This window comes from Alligator mississippiensis, chromosome 2, assembly GCF_030867095.1.
Source record: "Alligator mississippiensis isolate rAllMis1 chromosome 2, rAllMis1, whole genome shotgun sequence".
NCBI classification, from domain to species: domain Eukaryota; kingdom Metazoa; phylum Chordata; order Crocodylia; family Alligatoridae; genus Alligator; species Alligator mississippiensis.
The window spans coordinates 277,459,925-277,482,169 of record NC_081825.1 but is presented as its reverse complement, the minus strand read 5'-3'; the positions used below and the strand labels follow the sequence as shown (position 1 = coordinate 277,482,169).

General features: G+C 47.2%; 1 protein-coding gene and 1 long non-coding RNA gene across 4 annotated transcripts in view; one reads left to right on the top strand and one right to left on the bottom strand.

Annotated features, from left to right (window-relative positions):
- Nucleotides 1-22,245, bottom strand: part of LOC132248821 (uncharacterized) — a 34,725-nt gene that overhangs the window by 6,291 nt on the left and 6,189 nt on the right. Inside the window, exons 2-4 of one of the 2 annotated variants that reach the window (XR_009460255.1) lie at nt 21,505-21,630; nt 16,772-16,919; nt 14,927-15,023 (exon numbers count right to left, since the gene is read on the bottom strand). This is a non-coding gene — a long non-coding RNA (uncharacterized LOC132248821). Of the gene's footprint in view, nt 1-14,926; nt 15,024-16,771; nt 16,920-19,472; nt 19,853-21,504; nt 21,631-22,245 lie in introns of those variants that run through there. The other variant, XR_009460254.1, reaches the window with a different exon arrangement.
- On the top strand, nt 2,001-22,115 carry LOC102567070 (alpha-1-antitrypsin). 2 transcript variants are annotated; one of them, XM_059723191.1, is made up of 6 exons: nt 2,001-2,055; nt 6,450-6,543; nt 14,037-14,720; nt 17,148-17,418; nt 20,012-20,159; nt 21,786-22,115. In XM_059723191.1, exons 3-6 carry the CDS (start codon nt 14,054-14,056, stop codon nt 21,984-21,986), a joined length of 1,287 nt encoding a protein of 428 aa, XP_059579174.1. In that variant the 5' UTR covers nt 2,001-2,055; nt 6,450-6,543; nt 14,037-14,053; the 3' UTR covers nt 21,987-22,115. The 2 variants fall into 2 exon arrangements, with proteins under 2 accessions (XP_059579174.1, XP_059579175.1); XM_059723192.1 differs by lacking the exon at nt 6,450-6,543 and having other exon boundaries at nt 2,004-2,055.

The window sequence follows — 22,245 nt, the reverse complement described above, 5'->3', positions numbered from 1 at the left end:
GGACAGGTCAAGGATTCAGCTAGACTTTGACAGGCTGGTCTTATAGATTCATAGATTCGTAGATGCTAGGGTCGGAAGGGACCTCAATAGATCATCGAGTCCGACCCCCTGCATATGCAGGAAAGAGTGCTGGGTCTAGATGACCCCAGCTAGATGCTTATCTAACCTCCTCTTGAAGATCCCCAGGGTAGGGGAGAGCACCACCTCCCTTGGGAGCCCGTTCCAGACCTTGGCCACTCGAACTGTGAAGAAGTTCTTCCTAATGTCCAGTCTAAATCTGCTCTCTGCTAGCTTGTGGCCATTATTTCTTGTAACCCCCGGGGGTGCCTTGGTGAATAAAACCTCACCAATTCCCTTCTGTGCCCCCGTGATGAACTTATAGGCAGCCACAAGGTCACCTCTCAACCTTCTCTTACGGAGGCTGAAGAGGTCCAGGTGCCCCAGTCTCTCCTCATAGGACTTGACCTGCAAGCCCTTAACCATACGAGTGGCCCTTCTCTGGACCCTCTCCAGGTTATCCACATCCCTCTTGAAGTGTGGCGCCCAAAACTGCACGCAGTATTCCAACTGCGGTCTGACCAGCGCCCCATAGAGGGGAAGTAGCACCTCCTTATGGGCTGAAAAAAAACAGATGAGGGTGAAAAGGGACAAATGCTGGGTCCTTCATCTGCGTAGAAAGAGATCTCACCATATCTATACAATGGGTGGTGGTCTACTGGCTGGCACTGCATCTGAAAGAGTCCTAGAGGTGACAATTGACCAGAAGATGAATATGAGCCACCAGTATGATGAAGTCGCCAACAGAGCAAATAGAACTCTGGGGTGCATCACCAGATGTGTCACCAACAGAACCAGAGAAGTGCTCCTCCCCCTCTATTCAGCATTGGTGAGGCCACAGCTGGAGTACTGTGTCCAGCTCTGGGCACCACACTTCAAGAAGGATGTGGACAAGCTCAAAAGGGTGCAGATAAGGGCCACACACATGATCAAGAGCCTATGAGGCCCTATGAGGAGAGACTTTGGGATAGTTTCATAGTAGGTAGGGTTAGAAGGGACCGGAGCATATCATCAAGTCTGACCTCCTGCCCCAGGCAGGAAAGAATGCTGGGGTCAAATGACCCCAGCTAGGTGATTGTCTAGCCTCATTCTGAAGAACCCCAGGGTAGGAGCAAACACCACTTCTCTTGGAAGTTTGTTCCAGATTCTAGCCACCCTGACTGTGAAGTAGTGCCTCCTGGGCTTTTGTTTTGGCCCAGTGGGGAAGCTGATAGAGATATCCCTGGCTAGTTGGTATCAGGGGTGGATCCAGGGTCAGTACAGTGGTGCATTTGCATCCTCCCCAACACTTTTCTTCTTAGTCCACCCAAACTATAAAGCCAACCATCTGACAGTGACAGCAGAATTTCTATTCAAGCAGCAATGAGGGAGTCACTTGACTTCACGGCTCATTATGGTCTACCTGAGTGCTTGTAGACCTGCCAGGAGGCTGCTCTGACATGCTCTAATTACAGTGCATTGGAGCAGACTCAATTAATCAAGTCTGCTGGACTCTGGAGTGTGCTAATTAGCTCACTCCAGCCAGCCTCTGCTTCTTGTGTATCAGTGTTCCTGTGTTTCAAAATGGCTGCAGGGACACTTTAACAAAAGCTTCTTCAAGAAGACACTGAGGGTGATGAGACTGTCTGAGCTGCTCTACTTAAAGCCCACCCCAACCCCTGGAGCATATGCAAAAATGCCCCCTGAGTCCTGCTAATTTCTCTTTATACCACAAGTGTTAATGACTGTAGCAGGGCACATTTGGGTGCCTGCTTGCAGCAGGACATCTGTGATACCTGCCACTCAGAGGGCCTGAGTAGGCAGCAGAGGCAGCCTGCAGGTGGTTTCACTCTCCAATCAGGAGTCACATGGCAAGCAGGAGACTGCCTGATTGGGGAAGAGGGCTCAGCTGCTATAAGAGCAGGCTTGAGAAGCAAACCCAGTAGCAGCACCTGCAAGCAGCTGGAAGTAGAACATCTCTCAGTTGGAGCTGTTGCTCAGGAACACACAGAGGACAGGGTAAGAAGTATGGGGATGGCAGGAGGTTTCTGGTCTTGGGGAACAACTTAATACTACACTCTGCTGGGGTTGGATGGTATGGTGGGGCTGCTTCTGGCAGGGCAGCTTCCAGGCAATATAACACCTATGCCTCCCCAGTGAAGAGTGAGTATGGGATGCCAGAAAGCCTCCACCCCTGCTGCCTTGTGGGTTCTCCTGTGAAGGGAGAGGCTAGAAGAGCACACCCTGAGAGAGAGCACAGGGGCTCAGGCCCATTGAGTGGGGCCTATGGCTGGGTTCAGATACACTGACAGACCCCTGAGGCCTGAGGAGCCATAGGCTAAGTTAGGGGGGCCCAGGTGTTACTGCTGAAAATTTATGTCTGTGTAATAAAGGTGCTTGCTGAAGGCTCTATGAAGATTAGACCAAGTGTTTTTCTGTCACTTGTTCAGCTATTAAGCTATATGTTCTTGCTAAAAGCCTAATTAAAGTCTAAGATGTAGTGCGGCCTAGTAAATTTAGGAAAGCCTTATATAAGTGATTTTAGGCCCTGTGGCATAGTTGAAAATTAATGTTGTCAGAAGAATGCAAGGCTTGTAGTGCTATTGGTCAGTCTAAGGACATTTTGAAGTTGAACTAAAATGAATATGAATGGCTGTAAGTTATCAGCATAGCTCAAAAGCTTATAAATTGGCTGGCACATCCGGAAATCACTTAGAAGGAAAATGAAGCTTTGTAAAAGGGGCTAATTAACTGCTGACCTGAATCAGTGGGCCCATGGATCTCGGAGCCCAAGGACTGAATACCAGGGTCCTTTCGGGTACCCCTCAGAGCACCGATTGGGGATGTCTGACTTCACTGAGCTTTGCAGAAGAGAAGTTTGTTGTATATCACATTAGCAACTTCTCAGCAGTCCCCTCTGATGCCTGAAGTATTATCGTCTGTCTTCGTATATTATGTGCAGTTGTGTTTTTTGTTCAGTTAATAAACCTTTCTGACCACACTTTCAATCCCGAATCTTCTGCAGGCAGTTGGGACATAAATTAGCATCACAAACAGGAACGAGAGACTCTGATCTGGAGAGAGAGAGAGGTCAGAATGGAGGGAGTTCCATGGGCCCTGCTGGTGGCTTTGCTTAAAGAAGTAACAAGGATGGAGAATCCCAAGTGGGATAAGGTTAGGTTGAGACCTGCCTGGAGTGATCAGGGAACTGTACCCTATCATTAGGCTAGGTTTGCTACTGCTGCCCAAGGAAAGCGCAAGAAAGGGTGCCTGTCATGGCTGCTGGCCACAGTTTCATAGTAGGTAAGGTCAGAAGGGACCTGAGCACATCATTGAGTTTGACCCCAGCATTCTTTCCTGTCCATGGCAGGGGGTCAGACAACCCCAGCTAGGTATCTATCTAGCCTCCTTTTGAAGACCCCCCAGGGTAGGAGCGAGCACCACTTCCCTTGGAAGTTGGTTCCAGCCCCTAGCTGCCCTGAATGTGAAGAAGTACCTCTTGATATCTAGGCTGACTCTACTTTCGGTCAACTTATGGCCATTGTTCCTCATTACTCTTGGTAGTGCTCGGGGGAACAAAGACTCCCCCATAGCCTGCTGGTCCCCCGTGGCCAGTTTGTAGACAGCCACCAGATCCCCTCTCAGCCTTCTCTTGTGGAGGCTGAACAGGTTCAGGTCCCATAGCCTCCACTCGGGGCAGCAAGGCAGGCCCTACCTGATCATGCAAGTGACCCGCCTCTGGACCCTCTCCATGTTGTCCACACTTCAGGTGGGATGTGGCACCCAGAACTGGACGCAGTACTCCAACTGTGGCCTGGCCAGTGTCACACAGAGCGGGAGGATCACCTCCTTGGCCTTGCTTGTGTTGCATCGGTATATGCATGACAAGGTGCAGCTTGCATTCCTGACCGCATCCCCACATTGGCAGCCCATGTTCATTTTGGAATCAATAATGATTCCAAGATCCTTTTCTGCCTCTGCACTGACGAGAAGGGAGTTCCCCAGCCTGTAGGTATGCTGCTGGTTCTTCCTCCCCAGGTGCAATACCTTGCGCTTGTCAGTATTGAATCCCATCCTGTTCTCATCTGCCCATCCCTATAACCTGTCCAGGTCCGATTTGCAGCCTATTCCTCCCTTCCAGCATGCCCACATCTTTGTCATCCACGAATTTGAACAAGGTGTTTTTTTTTCACCCCCTCGTCCAAGTTGTTGATGAAGATGTTTAACAGTGCGAGCCCAAGGACCAAGCCCTGGGGGACTCCACTGCCCACATCCCTCCAGGTCGAAAGACCCGTCCACCACTACTCTCTGGGTGCAGCTTCCTAATCAATTTGCGACCCATCTGACTGTAGGCATTGATGCCACAGTCGCCTAATTTCTTAATGAGAGTGGGGTGAGAGACGGTGTTGAAGGCCTTCCTAAAGACCAGGAAGACTACGTCTGCTGAGACACCTGCGTCCAAGGCTTTTGTGACCTGGTCGTAGAAGGCCACCAGGTTGGTCTGACAGGACCTGCCTCAAATGAACCCATGTTGGTTGCCCCTAAGCATTATCTCCCCTGCTGGCCCCTTACAGATGTGCTCCTGGATAACTTTCTCAAAGAGTTTCCCCAGGACCAAGGTAAGACCTAATAGGTCTGTAGTTTCCTGGGTCCTCATTCCTCCCTTTCTTGAAAATGGGGACCACATTGGCACTTTCCCAGTCCTCTGGTACCTTGCCAGAGCACCACAAGTGTTTGTAAAGCCATGCCAGGGATCCTGAAATGACCTCTGCTAATTCCCTCTGCACTCTGGGGTGGATGTCATCAGGACCTGCTGATTTGAACACAACTAGACCCACCAGAAGTTCCCTGACTCTGGGCCTGGCAGCGCCTCTCCTGGGTCCATCAGGGGCCTAGTGGGGGGATCTGGGACTTCTCATCCTTCTTTTGCTCAGGTTGAAAGGTGACTTTATAGCCACCTACAAATATGTCCAGGGAGAACACCAGGAGCTAGGTAAACACCTTTGTAGAACCCCTCCTCACCCCTTCGGGAAGATGCAGACCAATGGACACAAGTTAGTCGAGGAAAAGCTAGTCATAAGGAAAAACTTTTTTTCCATATGGAGATCTGGAATATGCTTCCAGCAGAGGTGGTGAAGTTGCCTTCTCTGGTGGTCTTCAAGAGGAGGGTGGACAAATACCTCGTTGAGCTTGTTTGAGTCCAATTACCTCCTGCCCATGGCAGGGGACCAGACTTGATGATCTTAGAAAAAACTGGAAGGGACTTATATGATTCTATAAAAAGGAACAAAGATGTTTATAGAGATTTCCACAACAATATCCAGGTCCTTTCTATTACCAGACACTGGTTAATTCACATCATTAAGGTAGTTAAATTTTTCTCCCCCTCACCTATCACTTGGTAAATCTACGAGACACTTTACAGCACAGTAGATTAGTCTACTGCACAGTAAAGTAACTCCCTACAGGTGTGTGGCATTTACTGAACAGAAAATTAGTCCTGTAAATACAAGTACTAAATTAACTGAGCATTAGTTACTGCACAATGGGAGCATCTGCACATTTATTAATGTGCTATAGTTACTGCACATTTAATACTTGCTTAATGAAGTACTAACTAAACGCACAGTAACTACAGCTACTGCACAGTAGCCTATTAACACAGTTCTTGACCAGCACAATGTTATTAGGCTACCACGCAGTAAGCATCTCGTGTAGATGCACCCAGTAACACTCATGTAGATGCTGACTAGGAGCCAACTTGCTCCCAGTCGGCCACACCAGCAGGGAGCCACAGGCAATGGGGAAGTTCTGTCCCTGGTTCTCGTACTGCTCAGCTCCTGGCTCCTCTCACGTGCCTGGAGCCTATCAACACCAGGACAAGGTTGCTCTGTCACCCTGCGGGGAGCTGGGTACCGCTGGCTTAAGGAACTGTGAGCTGAGCAGCACCAGACTTAGGAGTTCTCAGCTTCCCTGCTCAGATGGGCACATGCTGGCAGCTGTTCTGCTTATGGTGCAGCTGCTAGCAAGCCCCCTGCTGGGTAGGAAAGCCCCACTGGGCATGGGGCTTGCTGGCAGGTGTGTCCCAGTGTGCACAGGACCAGGAGATGGCTACTGTTGCAGCTGGTAGAGCTCTCCTGGCACTGTACACATCAGGACTGGCCCCTGTGCCCCCCTGCCAGGCCCCACCATAGCACCCTAGGGGAGCCTGAAGCTCTTTCTGAAAGAATAGAGAGATGTTCCTTCCTTGACTGTAATCAAGCCCCACAACCCCCATGGAGTGCTGGCACCATTCTGCATAGTGTGAGGCAGCAATGAGCAGATAGCCTTGCTTGTCTGGGAAAACAGCTGAAATACTGTTTGTTCTGCAATCTTTCTGATAATTTTTATTTGCTGGGCTTGGCTTTCACCAGAAGACATTCAGCATGTAATAGTGTGCCACGCTATAAATAATACTCAAGGAACACAGGAGATCAGTGCTCTCTCCAGGAATCCTCTGACTGTACAGTAAGTACCATGTTCTGTTTTCCTAACCAAACTCAAAATAATATATGTTCTAAGACGTGTACATTTTATTATATAGGATTCTCTTATTCATGTCTTACTCTATAGCAGGTATAGAAATCAAATCACTGCCATGTGTGGTTAAAAAAAACAACAAAAAATCCCTAGCTGTAGAATCTGATTATTAATGAGATATTCAAGCCTCTAGTTACAATTGTGATGAAACTAGACATTTAGGACCTTTTTACATGTGGGACCTGGCGCTGGATGCTTTTAATTGGCAAGCCATGCTAATTATAAGCACCCATGCATCACATGCATCAGCGTGCATGTGAATCAGTGCGCTGAAAAAATGGTTGCAAGGCACTTTGAACTGAAGCTCATTGAATGTGTTTTATTCAAAGCACCCCACGAACACTTTTTCAGCATGAAGATGTACAGCCATACTAATGCTCTGGCAGCCTCTCATGTGTAAGTCATTTTCCTATGCTCCACCAGACCATGATTAATTGAGTCTGCTCTGATGCACTGGATTTCCAATGCGTTAAAGCAGGCTCCACGCACGTGTCTAGGAGCCCACAGAGCTCAACACTCAAAAGTTACCAAGTCACTTCTGTCCTCCCTGGATGAAACTGTCATGGATTCTTAAAATCACATGTAAATCTGAGACTGTGAAAATAATTGTGCTGTATTGGACCCTTGGAGAAAGCGATGATGCTATCCCATAAGAATTGTATCAGGTTGTATAGATGCAGTTCCATGTTTACGTTACTGGAATAAGAAATCTTTTAAGTCTTATTTATTTAAATTACTAGAGTTTCAAGGACAAACTGGAATTGTGTGTCTTTTGGTTTTGCCGTTTCAAAGGCCATTAGAAACGTTTCGAAACAAGAGGGCAAAAATGTGCTGGCACCCTCGGGGAAACACTTGTGCTTGAGTCTTTTGCTATCCCTGTGTAACAACTTGATCAGATTTGGACGGTTTTTGACTTCTGAAACTTTGCACTGTTCCTGTCCCAAAGTGTTGACAGAATAAAGATAAGGCAAGAGGTGACTCATTAGAGCAGGCATACATATGGAGCAGAAGAAAAGAAAAAGACTAAATTAGCCAACATGATAGTGATCCCACCACTTCTGACTGATTTTTATTTCCAGTGATGACGGGAAGGAAAGCCTCTCTTAGCAGATGATAGTTCTTTAAACCTCCTCAAAATGAATACTCAAAGATTGAGATGGGAAAAGTGTACAGTAGCAACAGCCCAAATCCAATCTAGCATCTAAAGAATATTCAGCTTAGATGGCAATGGGTTTCAGACTTCAGTGCCACCCTATCTATTTGACCACAAAGTCTCTCATCCTCTAAAAGCACAATCTAGTTCTTCACCATAGGTTGTCACTACTTGGCAATAGCACCTCTCTCTCCAATTCTGTCCATGAACAAGGTTATGGGTAGGTTCACAAGCTTCCTTTGGTCACAGTTCAGCCTGCTTCAAGTACGTAAGATGTGATGCCAGGCAAGGTGGCCCTACTAGAATTCAGGTCATGTGATGGAGATGGCTAACAGATTTAAGGGAAGAGCCAGTACTCCTCTTTCTTCTAGAATTTAGTGGTAAAGACATCCCTTTCTAAACAAGCGCCCTATTCCAAATGGCATGGAATAGGAGGATCATGTTACAGTGTAAGTGTTCTTGGAGACTTTGCCACACTGGATCACTTGGAAGTAGGGCAAATGTAGGCACCTAGAGAACTGTACAGACTATTTTTTAGGTGAAGATGGAGGTACCCAAGAGGAACATAGGGAATGAAAGTTTCTTAGTGGAATTTCTGCTGTCCTACGAGATTGTAGAAAATCATATTAAGTGACTTAAGGATCTTCACCATTTTAAAGTAAAGTCATCAATTAAAAATTACTCTAAAGTCTGGCACATGTATTAAAGTGGCAGAAGTCACCTTAATTAAAGCTGGTTGGGTGTATTTTAAATGTAAGGCAAAATGCAGTAGGGTAAGTCAGAACACCTCATTCGCCATAATTCCATGTACGTTTAAATGGGGCTTTCAAATTGGTAATTATCAGGGATCCTGATATTTTTTTCCCCCCCCCCCCTGTTTAAAAACAAACACACACAATTTCTCATATATATTATATTAGTGGATTTTAGGGTTTAAAAAAAAAAATAAAATGAAAGGCCCTTCTCTCTTGTCCGTCCGTCCGTCCGTCCGTCCGTCCGTCCCCCCCCCCCCCCACCTCCTGCTGGAGGGGTGCCTAGCTGCCAGGGCTATGGAGGCAGGGACCTGGGTCTGCAGCCACCTTTGCCTTGCAGGAGGCAGTGGCTGCTGCAGTGGAGCAGAGCCTGCCCCCCCCCCCTCCCCCCTCCACTGCCTGCTGCCTGCCTGCTTGGGCATGGAGGCAGCTCCTCATCACTGCGCATACTCCCAGAAGGGCAGTAGGGACCTTTGCTCCTCAAATATGTGCACAGGGTGGGGGTAGGCACAGAGCAGGCTGCCTGTTGCAAGATCAGACTCCGGACCCTGCTGCCCTCCCCTGGGGCTCTGCAGCCCAGAAGGTGCGACCCCATGCTGCAGGGGAAAAGCAGAGCTGCACAGGGATCTCCTTACCTCTGCAAGCTCCACATGGCTCTGGCAAGGCATCCCCTGTGCATGCAGCAGCAGTGAGAGGCACAACCCCATGACACCACCCCTGCTGCTACCGTGCATACAGGGATTGCCTCACCAGAGTGGCTCAGAGCTTGCAGAGGCAAGGAGATTCCCCACATGGCCCTGCTGTTCCTTGCAGCACCAGGTCACATCCGCTGGCCTACACAGACCCCAGGGGAGGGCAGCAGGGTGGACACACAAGCCTGCAACAGGCCCCTGTCAGAACCAGAAGGCCCCCAAAAGTCCCCCCTCCCCCCCAATACAGTCCTGTGCACACTATGGGGAGTGAGTAACACCTGTCCCCCATTGCAGCAATGGTGGAAAACCCATGCAAAATACCCGCCCCCCCCCCCAAAGCCCAAGAGACCCCCAAGCTCCCCTCTAGGATCCCGTGCACACTTGGGTGCAGAAATATGCTTTCCCCTCATCAGCTGCCACTGTAAATTCCCTGCAATTTTTCCCACAGACTGCATTTACAGGGTTACTGCAAGAAATGAAGTAAATGTGGCAGATACTTTGTCAAGTGAAACATTAACAAATTTTATTCATTCAATTAACTTTTTGCATTCAGTTCAATTCCCCACATTGCCAACAATGAAAAATATAAAATCTTAGGTGTGTGCTGAGCTAGGGTTTCCCACCCCCAGCATCATGGTGCTTTTGTTGTTAAAGGGTGCCATCCTTCCCCAGCCCTTTACCCACTTCCCTAGAACTGTTGCGGGGGAGGGGGGGCTTGTAAGTCCAGAGCTCAGGCTGCCAGACTGTACTTGCAGCTGTTGGAGCATTGAGAGTGATGAACCTGAGACCCAAGCTTTCCTGGACTGTTCCCAGCACTGAAGCAGACTGCAACCAGCTCCAAGTATTGACTGGTCCCCATCTGATGCCCCCAACAGTGGTGGCTGACAATGGCAGCCACCACTGTTTCCATTTTAGTCTCTTGCCTTTGCCACATTTCTAAACTACTTTCTCTCACCAGGCATCCTGTGACCACTGAATCGAGGGCATGATGTCCACTAGAGATGGCAGTATATCCTCTTTAGACTGCCTTAGCCTTCTACAAAGATCTTGTATGCACTTGGCTCCCAACCTTATTATGACCATCTGTGGTCCAGCATCAGACCCATGCTGAGCTGCCCTCCTGCACACAAATGCAGTGCCAACTGACAGAGGAGTGCCAACTGCCCCTCCATATCCCATAGTATGGATTTTCAGACACTTACCGTACCTGGGGCCTGAGTTGTCAGGGGCATGGTTTGGAGTCTTGGTTGTGGCAGTCATATGGCTATACTCCTCAATTTCTCTACCCTCTTCTGCATCCTCCAAACCCTCTCCTTCATCTGCACACAGAGAGGCACAATGCTGCAGGTTCAGGGTTGGAGTGATCAACATGTCCTTGGCATGTTACCCTGATTCAGTCTGGATGTCCTCCAATGACTGCCAGAACTGGCAGCAAGGGGGTGCTCTCATTCATCACCATCTTCACATTGTGAACTCTTTGTCTGCAGTCCCCAGCGAGGTTCCCTGTAAGGTGTGTGCATGCGTGGCCATACACAACTAAAAGTGTGGCCACGCACAGCCTTTTCAAGGCTGTGCACCAGGAGAGGCTGGGGCAGGAGCCTGGTGCGGGCTCTGCTGGCTCTGAGGAAGTGCTCCTCTCCCCTACATCAGGCCTGGGGAGCGGAGCACTTCCCCGCAGCCAGCAGAGCCCATGCCAGGCCCTCACCCCAGCCTCCATGCCTGCCTTGCCTCACCTCAGGGAGGAACCACTGCCTGTCCCGAGTGAGGCCCCGCCGGCTCTGGGACACTGCTCCGCTCCCTTGCATCACCTTGGGGAGCAAGGAGGCACATGGCATCAGGGCCGGGGAGCAAAGAGTGTCCTAGAGTCGGCAGCATCTCCTCCCTGAGGTGAGGCAAGGCAGGGATGGAAGCTGGGGCGGGGGGGCTGGTGTGGGCTCTGCGGAAGTGTTCCACTCCCTGGCCCTGATGCAGGGGAGCGGAGCACTTCCCCAGAGCCGGGGAGCCCACGGCAGGCTCCAGCTCCAGCCTCTGGCCCCAGCCACCGTCTCCCAGCCTCTGGCCCCTGGCTCCAGCCTCTGGCTCCAGCCCCCTTCAGTAAGTGTCCCATGCCGGACCGAGGCGATGCACTCATGAACCACAGCTCCTTATAGGGAACCTTGGTCCCCAGTCATGCAGCTATCACATGCATTTTTGGGGGTCATAGTCCCAATGTTCACATCATCACAGTGGTCCAAAGTCTCCAGCTCCTCCTGCTCCCCTGTAGTGCCAAATGTTTTGGTTGCCTAGAAAACCTTCTTTTTGGATAGTATTTGTGCTTTGGACAGCTCCTCATAAAATGCATATTTGCCTTTTTGCTCAGGCTCTCTTGTTGGCATCTTTCATCTGGTAAAAGTCACATTTATCACCTTGTTCTTGCATCAGCACTGCTTAAAGTCTCCACTGTGGCCACGAAGTTGCATCTGCTCTGCAATGTACTGGAAGACCACTACAACAAAAGCACCTTTCTCCAGCAGGCACTGGATTTGCTCTTCTTCCCTATGTCCAAGATGTCTCTCAGCTCTGCTTTGTCCCAGTTGGGTCCCCAGGGGTTTGGCTGCGGAGCAAGAGCAGTCTGTACCTTCCCTGAACGGCACGGATGCCTGCCTGTTCTTGGCTTCCGTGGCTGATTGAAGGAAAGTCTGTCTTTAGTAAGACTCGAAGGTTAATGCTCATCTCTCACAAAACAGTGACTGTAGGGCCTTATTCTGACAACGGCAATAACCACCCTACCATTGCCTGGGTGAAAATTTGAATTTTTGCAATACAATACAGCCAGCCAGCTGCACCCCACACACATTAACGAAGCCTGAAAACTGAATTGAGAGCCAGAAGTTGTGCTCCCCATGGTGGGGGTCTCCCCTCTCTTTACTGGAGAAGCAAACTGAAGCTATGTAAAGGGAAAACCTCAGGTACAGGGAGAGAGGGTCTGTCTCAGGGCTTGAGACCTCTGTCCTTCCTTTTTGTTTTTTCTGGGTTTTGAGAGGGATGATGCCATAAGGAGGGTATCAGTCCCTGCAGCAAACTAGCCAAGGTTGGAGCCTGGCAGTTTTGGTGGTGTGATCTGGGCCAGGGCTGAGAGCCTGGCATGTTTTAGTTGCTGTTGCAACTTCTTTTGGGTTCAGCACAGCTGTGTTGCTGAAACCCAGTTACATGCCTTGCTGGCAGTTTTGGCCACGTAGGCTTTGAATTGGATGCTACCATGCGTGTATTCTTCCCTAGTGCAGGCTGAGTAGGAATGGGGTCCTGGCAGCTGCTGGCCCCCCATGTTGGGGACTGTAGTAGTATAGCTGAGACTAGATGCCCAGGCTACAGCCATAAGCCCAGGCCCTTTTTACTGTTTCACAGCTGTTGCATTTCAGCCTAGCTGTGTGTGGATGAACCCCAGCCATATGTTGGCTGGCAGATTTGGGACAGGAGGAAACTGGCAGGTGCTCAGCAGAAGGGTTACACACACACACACACACACACACACTCTCACAAGTTTGTTAATTTTTCACTTGACAAAGTATCTGTGTCACATTTGCTCCATTTCTTGCAGTAACCCCATAAATGCAGTCTGTGGGGGGGAAAAAACCCAGGGAATTTACAGTGGCAGCTGATGAGGGTGCAGGAACACACTTCTCCTAAGTGTGCATGACACCCTGGGGGGAGCTTGTGGGTCCCTTGGGCTTCAGAGGCTGTCATGCAAGGGTTTCCCACCATCGCTGCTATGGGTGGGGGGGCAGGTATTTTACCCACTCCCCATGGTACTCATGGGACTGTGGGAGAGCTTTTGGAGGTCTCTGGTTCTGACAGGGGCACGGAGGTGCACCAAGACAGAAGCCACAGTCCCAGCTCTTCCCTTGGCAGCAGCACTGGTGGCAGGAAGCCTGCCCCTGGAGCACATATGGTGGGGCAGTTCCCCTCCTACAATGCTCCTGTCTTCTACAGATGTGCTTACTGGGATGGCACACTGGGGATCATGCCATCTGCACCCCCTGCCTCCGTTGCTCGCTCACTCCCTTCTTCCTTCCCTTCTTCCATGAAGAATGTTGTGAAAATGATTAAAAAAAAAACATTGACCAAGTTGATTTTATTCTGTTCCTTTATTTTATTTGTCTTTATAACAAAGGAGATGGCATATACCACTCACTTGCATGCAACAGTGCAATTAGATTATGCAGCCTGGCACCCCCTGCTACCTACTCCACAGAACTACAGCAAGGCATGAAACATGTACGAAGCCATAGCATGCATATTCATTTTTAAAAACACTTAACAAAAAGCACTGAAGTTAAAGCACCTTTGTATGTGCATGTGTATAGATGTCCGAAGGTGCCTGGGAGCTTGTCTAACTAGGTACTGAATGGCCTAGTGCCACTTGGATAGCATAGAGGTGGAGTAGGGTTGGGACATAAACTGCCCTAAACTTTGCTTCCCCATCAGCTACCTTCAGCATTAGACTATTGCCTGACATTCTTGTTTCCTTTCTCTGAAACCCAACAAGAGCACAGCAGGTTCCCATTCTTATTTTCCTTCCTTAAATTGCTATTTGATTGGAGACTGGTTGAATGGAGATGGAGGTGAGAGTTAAGGGAAAGGGAGAGGAACAGAAGAAGTGTGAGGAGTCCAGGGGAAAGACCTTTCCTGTATCCTGGTATATCAGTAGAAGTACAGCTAGACAACAGTAAAAGTTAAAACCTACAATGCAAACATTTGTATTTATACTCTGTAACGAAAGATAAATAATTTTGTAACTTTATTCTGTAAACCTAATGGTTGCTATACTGTTTTGTTTTTAAACAGAATAATCCAAAACCAGGATGAAATTCACCTTTTTTTTGTGTCTGTTGCTTGTTGGCCCTTCTATCCATTGTCAACACGTGCTTGGCCAAGAAGATGAAGTGAATGGTCAGAAAAAGACACATCCCCCAGAACAGCATTTCCAGGCCAAAGGCAATACAACAGGTGAAAACATGGCCTGTCACAAGATAGCCCCAAGCAATGCTGACTTTGCATTCAGATTCTACAGGCAGGCTGCATCACAGGAAGATGGCAAGAATGTTTGCTTCTCTCCTGTGAGCATCTCCACTGCCTTTGCAATGCTCATGCTAGGTGCCAAGAACACCACATTGAGGCAAACTCTGGAAGCCTTTGCTTTTAACCTGACAGAGATTGAGGAGAAAGAGATCCACGATGGTTTCCGGCATCTACTTCACATGCTAAACCAACCAGACAGTGGGGTCCAGCTGAGCATGGGAAATGCCCTGTTTATAAAAGATGGGCTGAACGTACTCCCAAAGTTTTTGGAGGATGTCAAAAGCTTTTATGAGTCAGAAGCTTTTTTGAGCAACTTCCGGAATCCTCCTGAGGCTGAGAAGCAGATCAATGATTACATAGAGAAGAAAACTGAGGGGAAAATTGCCAACTTAGTGAAGGATCTGGATCCAGATGTTTTAATGGTTCTGGTAAACTATATTTTCTTTAAAGGTAAGTTGTGTTACAGAGACGTATACCTTCCACACACAGAAGGTAGGAAAATAGGAGTATGATCCAAAAAAAGAACATCTTTATTAATGAAACTGCATGGTCAACCATTTTTTACACCAAAGAGAGTGCTGAACCTGAAAGCACTTCTTTCACTATATCACTTCTAATCAATATTTATGTATCTAAGTGTGTAGTTAGGCACTTACCTGAGAAACAAGATTTCAGCAGGAGCACAGTTGAACACTTCATATTAAAATAAACCAAAGGTGCAGGTCATCTTAATGCTACTGCAAAACTAGGGAGCTAAAAAAGATAAAGAAATCCATAATTCCATGAATATTCTTACGTGTAGATGCATTTTTTGTGTGTAGAGTTGTGCAGTGCCCCATGCCTGAATTTTTGCACATTAAGGCAATTTTCCAACTGTATAAGTGACATTCCCCATGCAATGTGGACAGTAAATCATCCACACACTTACTGAATGTGTCATAGCCACCCAATTAGCAAAGAAGGTCCATGGCCCTGGACCCAAATACAAGTCCTGAAAAAGGAGGAAGAGAACACATCTAGATTTCAGTTCTAATAGTTAAGTGAGGACTGTATTCACCATGGCCAGAAACCCAGGCTCAAGGGAGCCCCCCTCAAGGGGTTTGAGCCTGCATCACCCTCTGACTTCTGAGTAGAGTGCTCTAAACACCAGACCACAGCTTATCCAATACAGCCCTTGGAACTGAACCATTGAGCCTGGCCTTGAATTGCATGAAGTAGACAGAAAGTCAGACATTTCTACTCCACTGGTCCTAAGGTCGAGATGACAACCCAAGGACCTTTCACAGCAGCATCCATATCACCGAGTCACTCATCCTCTAGCTTGTTACAGTGGTGTACCATGGGTCTCTGGCACCCAGGAGCCAATGCTTGGATTTGACCCCCTCCCCCCAGGACGATCTGAGCAGGGTGCGAGTCCCCCTCTCCTGTCAAACAGCATGTCTGCAGGGAAATTAACAGTGCGGCGCACCGGATGTGGTGGGCTGGGGCAGCGGCCAGAATTTCTGGTCAGAACAGCTACAGAAATTTACAACCCGCCGGGGGGCAAGCTACACACCAAATATGGGAGGCACTGCGGCCTCTCTACCTGGCTCTGAAGGGCCTGGCCGGTGCCTCCCCCAGACCAGCCCCCACCCTTGTCCAGCGCCTGGGGGCCTTGACCCCCCTCCCGCCCCTCCCCCAGAGGTACGCCACTGGCTTGTTCACCTTCTCCTTGGCTCATATAGCTCCCTCTCTCAGATGTCAGCTTCCAAAGGAGGGCTACCAAAAGAACTAAATAATGCATAGCCTGTAGTTCAGAGGTTTAAATACCACATAAGGAAGTTAGAGGAACAGAGTGGATGAGATGGGCCAATAAACTGGGTTTTCTGTTCCGAGGGGGAAGTGCCCTCACAAATCAGTTGGTTGAACTAAAATATGAGAGGTCTGCTACTCATTGTTTTAGCCAGGTAAAATTTCATGTGCAACAGTGACCCAATACACATACACAAAGAGCACTATGACTGCCCAGCCACTACATAGGCTACCATGACTGTTCAGTAGCTAAGCATCCATGCAGCCTGGAGAACAAGCTCACTAGTGCTGCATAAGTGCAGTTATGTATGCAGAATGCTGCCATTTGGGTGCAGGAGATGAAACAGGATTTAACCCTTAATTGTTTGCAAGTCATTCAGTTTTACACCTGAACGCAAGATGGATGAAGGAATGCATTTACTGTAATGGAAAGTGCTTTACTTGAGCAGAAAAGAGCATATGCACTCTGGTGAGGGAGCATATAAGCACTTCCCAAAGTACTTATTTCCCACATAAGAGAAGTCAAGAGAAGTTTTGCCACTGTTCAGAGATAAAATAGGATAATTTTTCATGACTTAGGCACTTAAAGAATTTTACTCATGTCTTACCCATGGGAATGGACTGAGACTGGCAGAGGTAGAGGAAGTCTTACTGCAAAGTTTAAAAACTACTAAACCAACTGTTTAAAAAGCAGCTATTCTTCAGCTTACCTGAATCTTTTCTTTCCACACCATTCTCACTGTTGAGTCACATTCCCCAAACCGACAGCCACATAAGCAAACTAGGTGTTCACAGCTTGGAGAGCCTCAGTTTAACACCAGGAACAACATGGTAACTTTGCTTTCCTCAGAGGGATACCTGTCAAGACAACAGTATCTTTCCATTTCATGTTGTTAGGGCTGTTAACCCTTCAAACAACATGTCAGTGTATCAGAAATGCTGCACAGGGCAAATATATCATGACTGAAATGCACTAGCAACTGACTTCACACTCCAACAAGGCATATTACATTTAAATTGGTCTGATAAAACAATAATTCCTTTCCCGATACATTCAATCATATTCTCTCTCTTTTTTGTCATAAGCCTATTGGAAAAGGCCTTTCTTTGAGCACATGACTGAGGAAGATCATTTTTTTGTGGATAGCAAAACATCTGTCAAAGTAAAAATGATGCATCAAAAAGGTTTATTTGGTATTTACCATGATGAGACCCTGTCTTGTTGGGTAGTTGAAATGCCCTACAAAGGAAATGCGGCTGCATTATTTATTCTGCCAGATGAAGGAAAAATGAAGCAGGTAGAAGATGCTCTGTTGAAAGAAACTGTGCATAAATGGGAACAAGCACTGGAGCAAAGGTAAACCTTTAACTGGTGTTCTGGTCGTGTCCATTTTACTTAAAAAGAAGCTAAAACCCCACACTGAGTTGTTCTCAGTGCAAAATTTAACAGTCCTTTCAGTTGTTTTCCAGAACTAGTTAATTAGTCATATGTAGGGACCTAACTAATTAGGGGTGACTGCCTCCTGATTTTGCAGTCCTGGGGTAGAACTGGGTGCCATTTTCGCAGTTGCCTCTCATTTTGCAGGTGCCTCTGGCCAAGGGACAGAGGAAATCCCACCCTTCCCAAAGACTGACAGATAGCCTGAAATGGAGGCTTGCTTATTAACACAGCAGTTAATGGCTTCCCTGAGCCAAGGGAGTGCTGGGGGGAGGTGGGGGGCAGCACACTCCCTGGTGGACCCAGAAGCGGACCGGACATGCTTCCGATCCACTACCGGGTCTTCTGCGGGATGCTCCATCTGCCCCAGCATCTCAGCATTGATGAGCCGCCTATTATCTTGAGGTATATAGAAAAAACATTTAAAGCTGTGTTTATGTCCAAATCACTTAATCTTTCCGAATCGGTTTGGAGGGTTCTGATTCAATTTGGAGAGATTAAAAGGTCCTCCAATTCTGTTCAGATTCAGAGATTCAGCCACCAAATCAGGCCGAATCTCCACTGAATTGAATCAGGGACTGAAGCTTCGCACAGCCCTACTTAATAATACAGTGGCAATTAATGACTTTCCCAGCCTTAATCCCCTGTGAAAGCCATTTATTGCCACATTATTATTAAGCAGTCTGAGCACCTAAGGACATTATTTAAAAGATTTTACTGTAACTGAATGCTAACCTTAAGGCAGACAGCTCGGGCTGTTATTAAATGCAAGTATGCTGCACCCAACCACAATGGCTGGGGACATTCTTTACCTCTGTGGGGTGAACACTTGTTCATACACAGGGATGGCACATTCAGCTTCCATCGCTGAAATGATGAGGCAGTATCTTGCCAGGGCATAAAGATAAGGAAACCAGTCACAGACAGAGTCCCGGCACACAGGCATGGACACAGGCATCTGGATCTCTGACAAAGTTCACACAAGCAGCACATTCATTGTCATTCTGTTTCCTCATCCCAGGATTGTTTTCAGTAGCCAAGGGTCACAAATCAGTAGAGACACCTGGTTGGAAATCCAAAATGCAAATAATAGCACTAAGGAATGGGCAGCCTGCTGTCTGAACCATGGTGGCAGTGACAGGTCATACCTGTAGTAATGGTTCAGCTTCTCAACTATTGCCTGGAACAGCTCCCTGCCCTTGTGAAAACCAGTGCAGAAGCCTGACAGTTCTTGTGATGCTCTGCCTTTGACCCCACTTATCCAGTCCACCACCTTGTTGTTGTTGTGTGTGGTGGATCACAGGCCTTCAAACAAGCTCAGAAGCTCCATGAGCTAGGTAGCACTGTCAGCCACAAATGTCACTTGATCTTGAATGCCCCTAGGAGACTGCAAAGCTTGAGCATGCACTTTGTGCTGGATGTGATTTCCAGCTCCTAGCTCACAAATTCCTGATAATGCTGCATATGCTTGGCTTGGTAACAGACCGCACATAACCTTGAATTCCACTGAGTGAGCTCAAGCTCTGGTGGCAGTGGCACAGGGGCAAATGAGTCCCCATTTTGACTGGCAATGGACTCTCTGTACCAGAGCTTACAACCTGGATAAAGTTCAAAGGCTTTCTTGAAGGAAGACACCAGGCTATCCACCTTGGGGAACTGCATGCACCATATGTTGCTTACTAGGGACAGAATGTGTGCATTGCAAGTGACATGAACAGTGTTGGGCAGCATTCATTGGAAGACATCAGAGAAAGCCTTGCACATGTACATGGCTTTGTCAGACAGGAATGCTGAGATCTTGTTAAAGTCTACACCACAGCTGACAGTTACCTTCACAATTGCTTGGGACATAGTGGAAGAGTTGACAGGAATGAGGTGGACTGGCTCAGTTTGAAACAGAGGCAGGTTCCAGTCGGACCAGCCCCCACAGTACAAATAAAATGTGCAGCACATAGTTGTCCTGAGGGTCAGTGGCTTCATCAGCCACAATGAAAAAGGAATGATACTCTGCCAAGGCAACCTTTGTTGATTCTACATGCAAAGCAATCACTGCAGGAAGATAGTCCTGACAAAGCTTGTTGGTGCACAGAAACCTGCCAACATTGGGCATGTTTTGTTTCAGGTACTCCCTTATAGCTTGGGGTGATCATGTTTTTCCAGTGGGATGTTGGTCACCACATAAGCCTCCACAAGGGAAAATGATGCCTATCATGGTGCCAAGCTGCTTTCTGTGGTCCATTTAAACAGGGAGGATATGGTTGCTTGCTTCTTACTCTGACCTTCAGCTGCTGCAGCAGCCTCCCTCTTCATTGAAAAATACAGCTGCTAGGATTGTAACTCCTCAGTACTGCAGCTAATACAAAAACATTTACCTATTATAACTAGGCAATAGGAAATCAAAATGATCAATACTTGGTAACTTCAGTGAAACAGATGTATAAAAATACAGCCTATTTAAGTACCCAGTGCCCTGGTGATAATTTCCTGGCATTTTGTATTTCTTTTTGAACAGAAACATACATCTTTACCTTCCAAAATTCTCTGTCTCTGGCACCTATGAGATGAGAACCCTGCTGCAGAACATGGGTGTGATCGATGTATTCTCTAGGAGTGCTGATCTGTCAGGAATCACTGGGAATCGTGATCTCATAGTCTCAAAAGTAAGTTTTGCTAATGTAGTGGATGCTCAGTGGATTTGTTTCTTCCCATGATGTGTAGGTTTCATCTTTCTAAGCTCCCCCTGAACCATGCTCTGAAATGCCTCAGTGAAACATGGGATACTTAGGTATATAGATATTTTAAGTGTGGAGTTGTGCAGTACCCAATGAATGGATATTTTCTTTGCATGTTACAGCAACTTTCCAACTGTGTAAGTGCCACAACTACCCAGTGAGTGAAGTGTGTGTTCAGCAAGCATCAATATATTCATTGTCTCAGGCTTCCTTATTAGCACATGCCCAGCACCACTATAAGCTACACAATGAAGCATATATAATACAACATCAGTCAGTTCATCCTCTCAGATCTACTGATTTATGTGTGTTTATAGAACCTTTCAGCAGATGAAGTATGCAGATTAGGCAAGATGTACTGAAGCACTTGCTAGCACAGTCCTTTGATGGGGAAGATACCTTCTAAATAGTCCAGTCTTGCTTCCAGTGAGATATTTGGTGACTAATTGGCTGTGGCTATGGGAAGAGCTGGAAGCCATGGGTTTTGCTCTTAAGACCATCACAATCTGTAGGATCACAGGATCAGTGACAGAACCAGAGTTTGAAGGGGTTGGAGCCCCAGAAAGAGACCAGTGGTAGTGGGAGTCCAGGTAAGGACAGCACTAGTAGAATCACTCCAGACCTTGCGGGGAGGAGGAAAAGGGAGCACCTCCCAACATAACAGAACATAAACATCAAGACATGGCAGATGAGAAACCAAAGGGACATTTCCAAGGAACTGGAGTGGGACAAGATTTACCACAGCCTCACTTAGGGCCTATCACAAATGAGGAGATAAAATAATCGAATGGTAAAATGTAGGGAAAGTTTGCAAAGGTGAAGTCTGGCCCCATCTTCAGTATATTTGTAAACCTGTTACTGCAGTAAATGACTGTCTCATAATGTGCTATTGTATTTATATTCACAACACCCTCTTGAAGTAGGCAGGAAACTGATGCAGAGACAGATCATGTGAATGGCCAACTCACAGAAAAGGTCCATGGTTCCATCCTTCCTCATATGCAGTAACACCTTCATCCATGAGCATCCTTCTGGGCAGAGTAGTATAGTGCCACTGAATGCAAGTAAGGGTAATGAATCTCACTGTAAGTCTAAAGGAAATTCCTGCTCCAGTGTCATTAGGATTAATGAAAAGGAGTTTTCCTATAGCTCTAAATTGAAAAGAGTTAACATTTGGACTATGAAATAAATAGAAAAATCTTTGAAATAGAATAGATTATGAAATTGAAGTAGGAAGCTGTATTAGACCAGGCCTTACTGGTGGGTCACTTACCTTGCACCTATCCCTGCAATGTGGCTTCCAATATCCTTATTGAACTCTCTTTGCTATTATCTTCTTTGTTAAATCTAAAGTTCCTTTGTGAGGTTGAAACCACGCTGAATGGGGGAATCTTCCTTTCTGGGGATGAGATGATAAGAGATATGAGGTGTACATCTAAATATATAGGAGTGTGGTAATGCAAAAAATAAAATCACCTCCAGTGGGGCATGCTGCCCCATTGCTTTGCACATCATTTTATACTCTGCTATGATCTATGCTCCATTTCCTTGTAGGCCACTCACAAGGCTGTGGTGGATGTTGATGAGAATGGCACTGAGGCTGCAGCAGCAACTGTCATTGAAATTATGGTAGGCGCCTCCATGGATCCTCCTCCTGTCATCAAGTTCAACAGGCCCTTCCTGATGTGGATTGTTGAGAGAGACACCCGCAGCATCCTCTTCATGGGCAAAATTGTGAACCCCAAAGCTCCATAGCTCCGAGTAAATCTTTGGATAAATACCAAAGAGGATGTACTCATCTTAGTCTTCTTTATGCCAATGACTGCAAAAAAGCTATAATTAACATGCATTCAAAAGAAATAAAGCAGTTGTGGTAAATCCTCACCTCCAAACATACTAGTATTTGTGTGAATAGGGCATATGTGTTATAAGAAATTTTGGTTAGATCAGACAGAGTGCAGGGGTAATGGCTGGTCGTAATAATGTGTGAGGATATAGATCACAAGATATATTT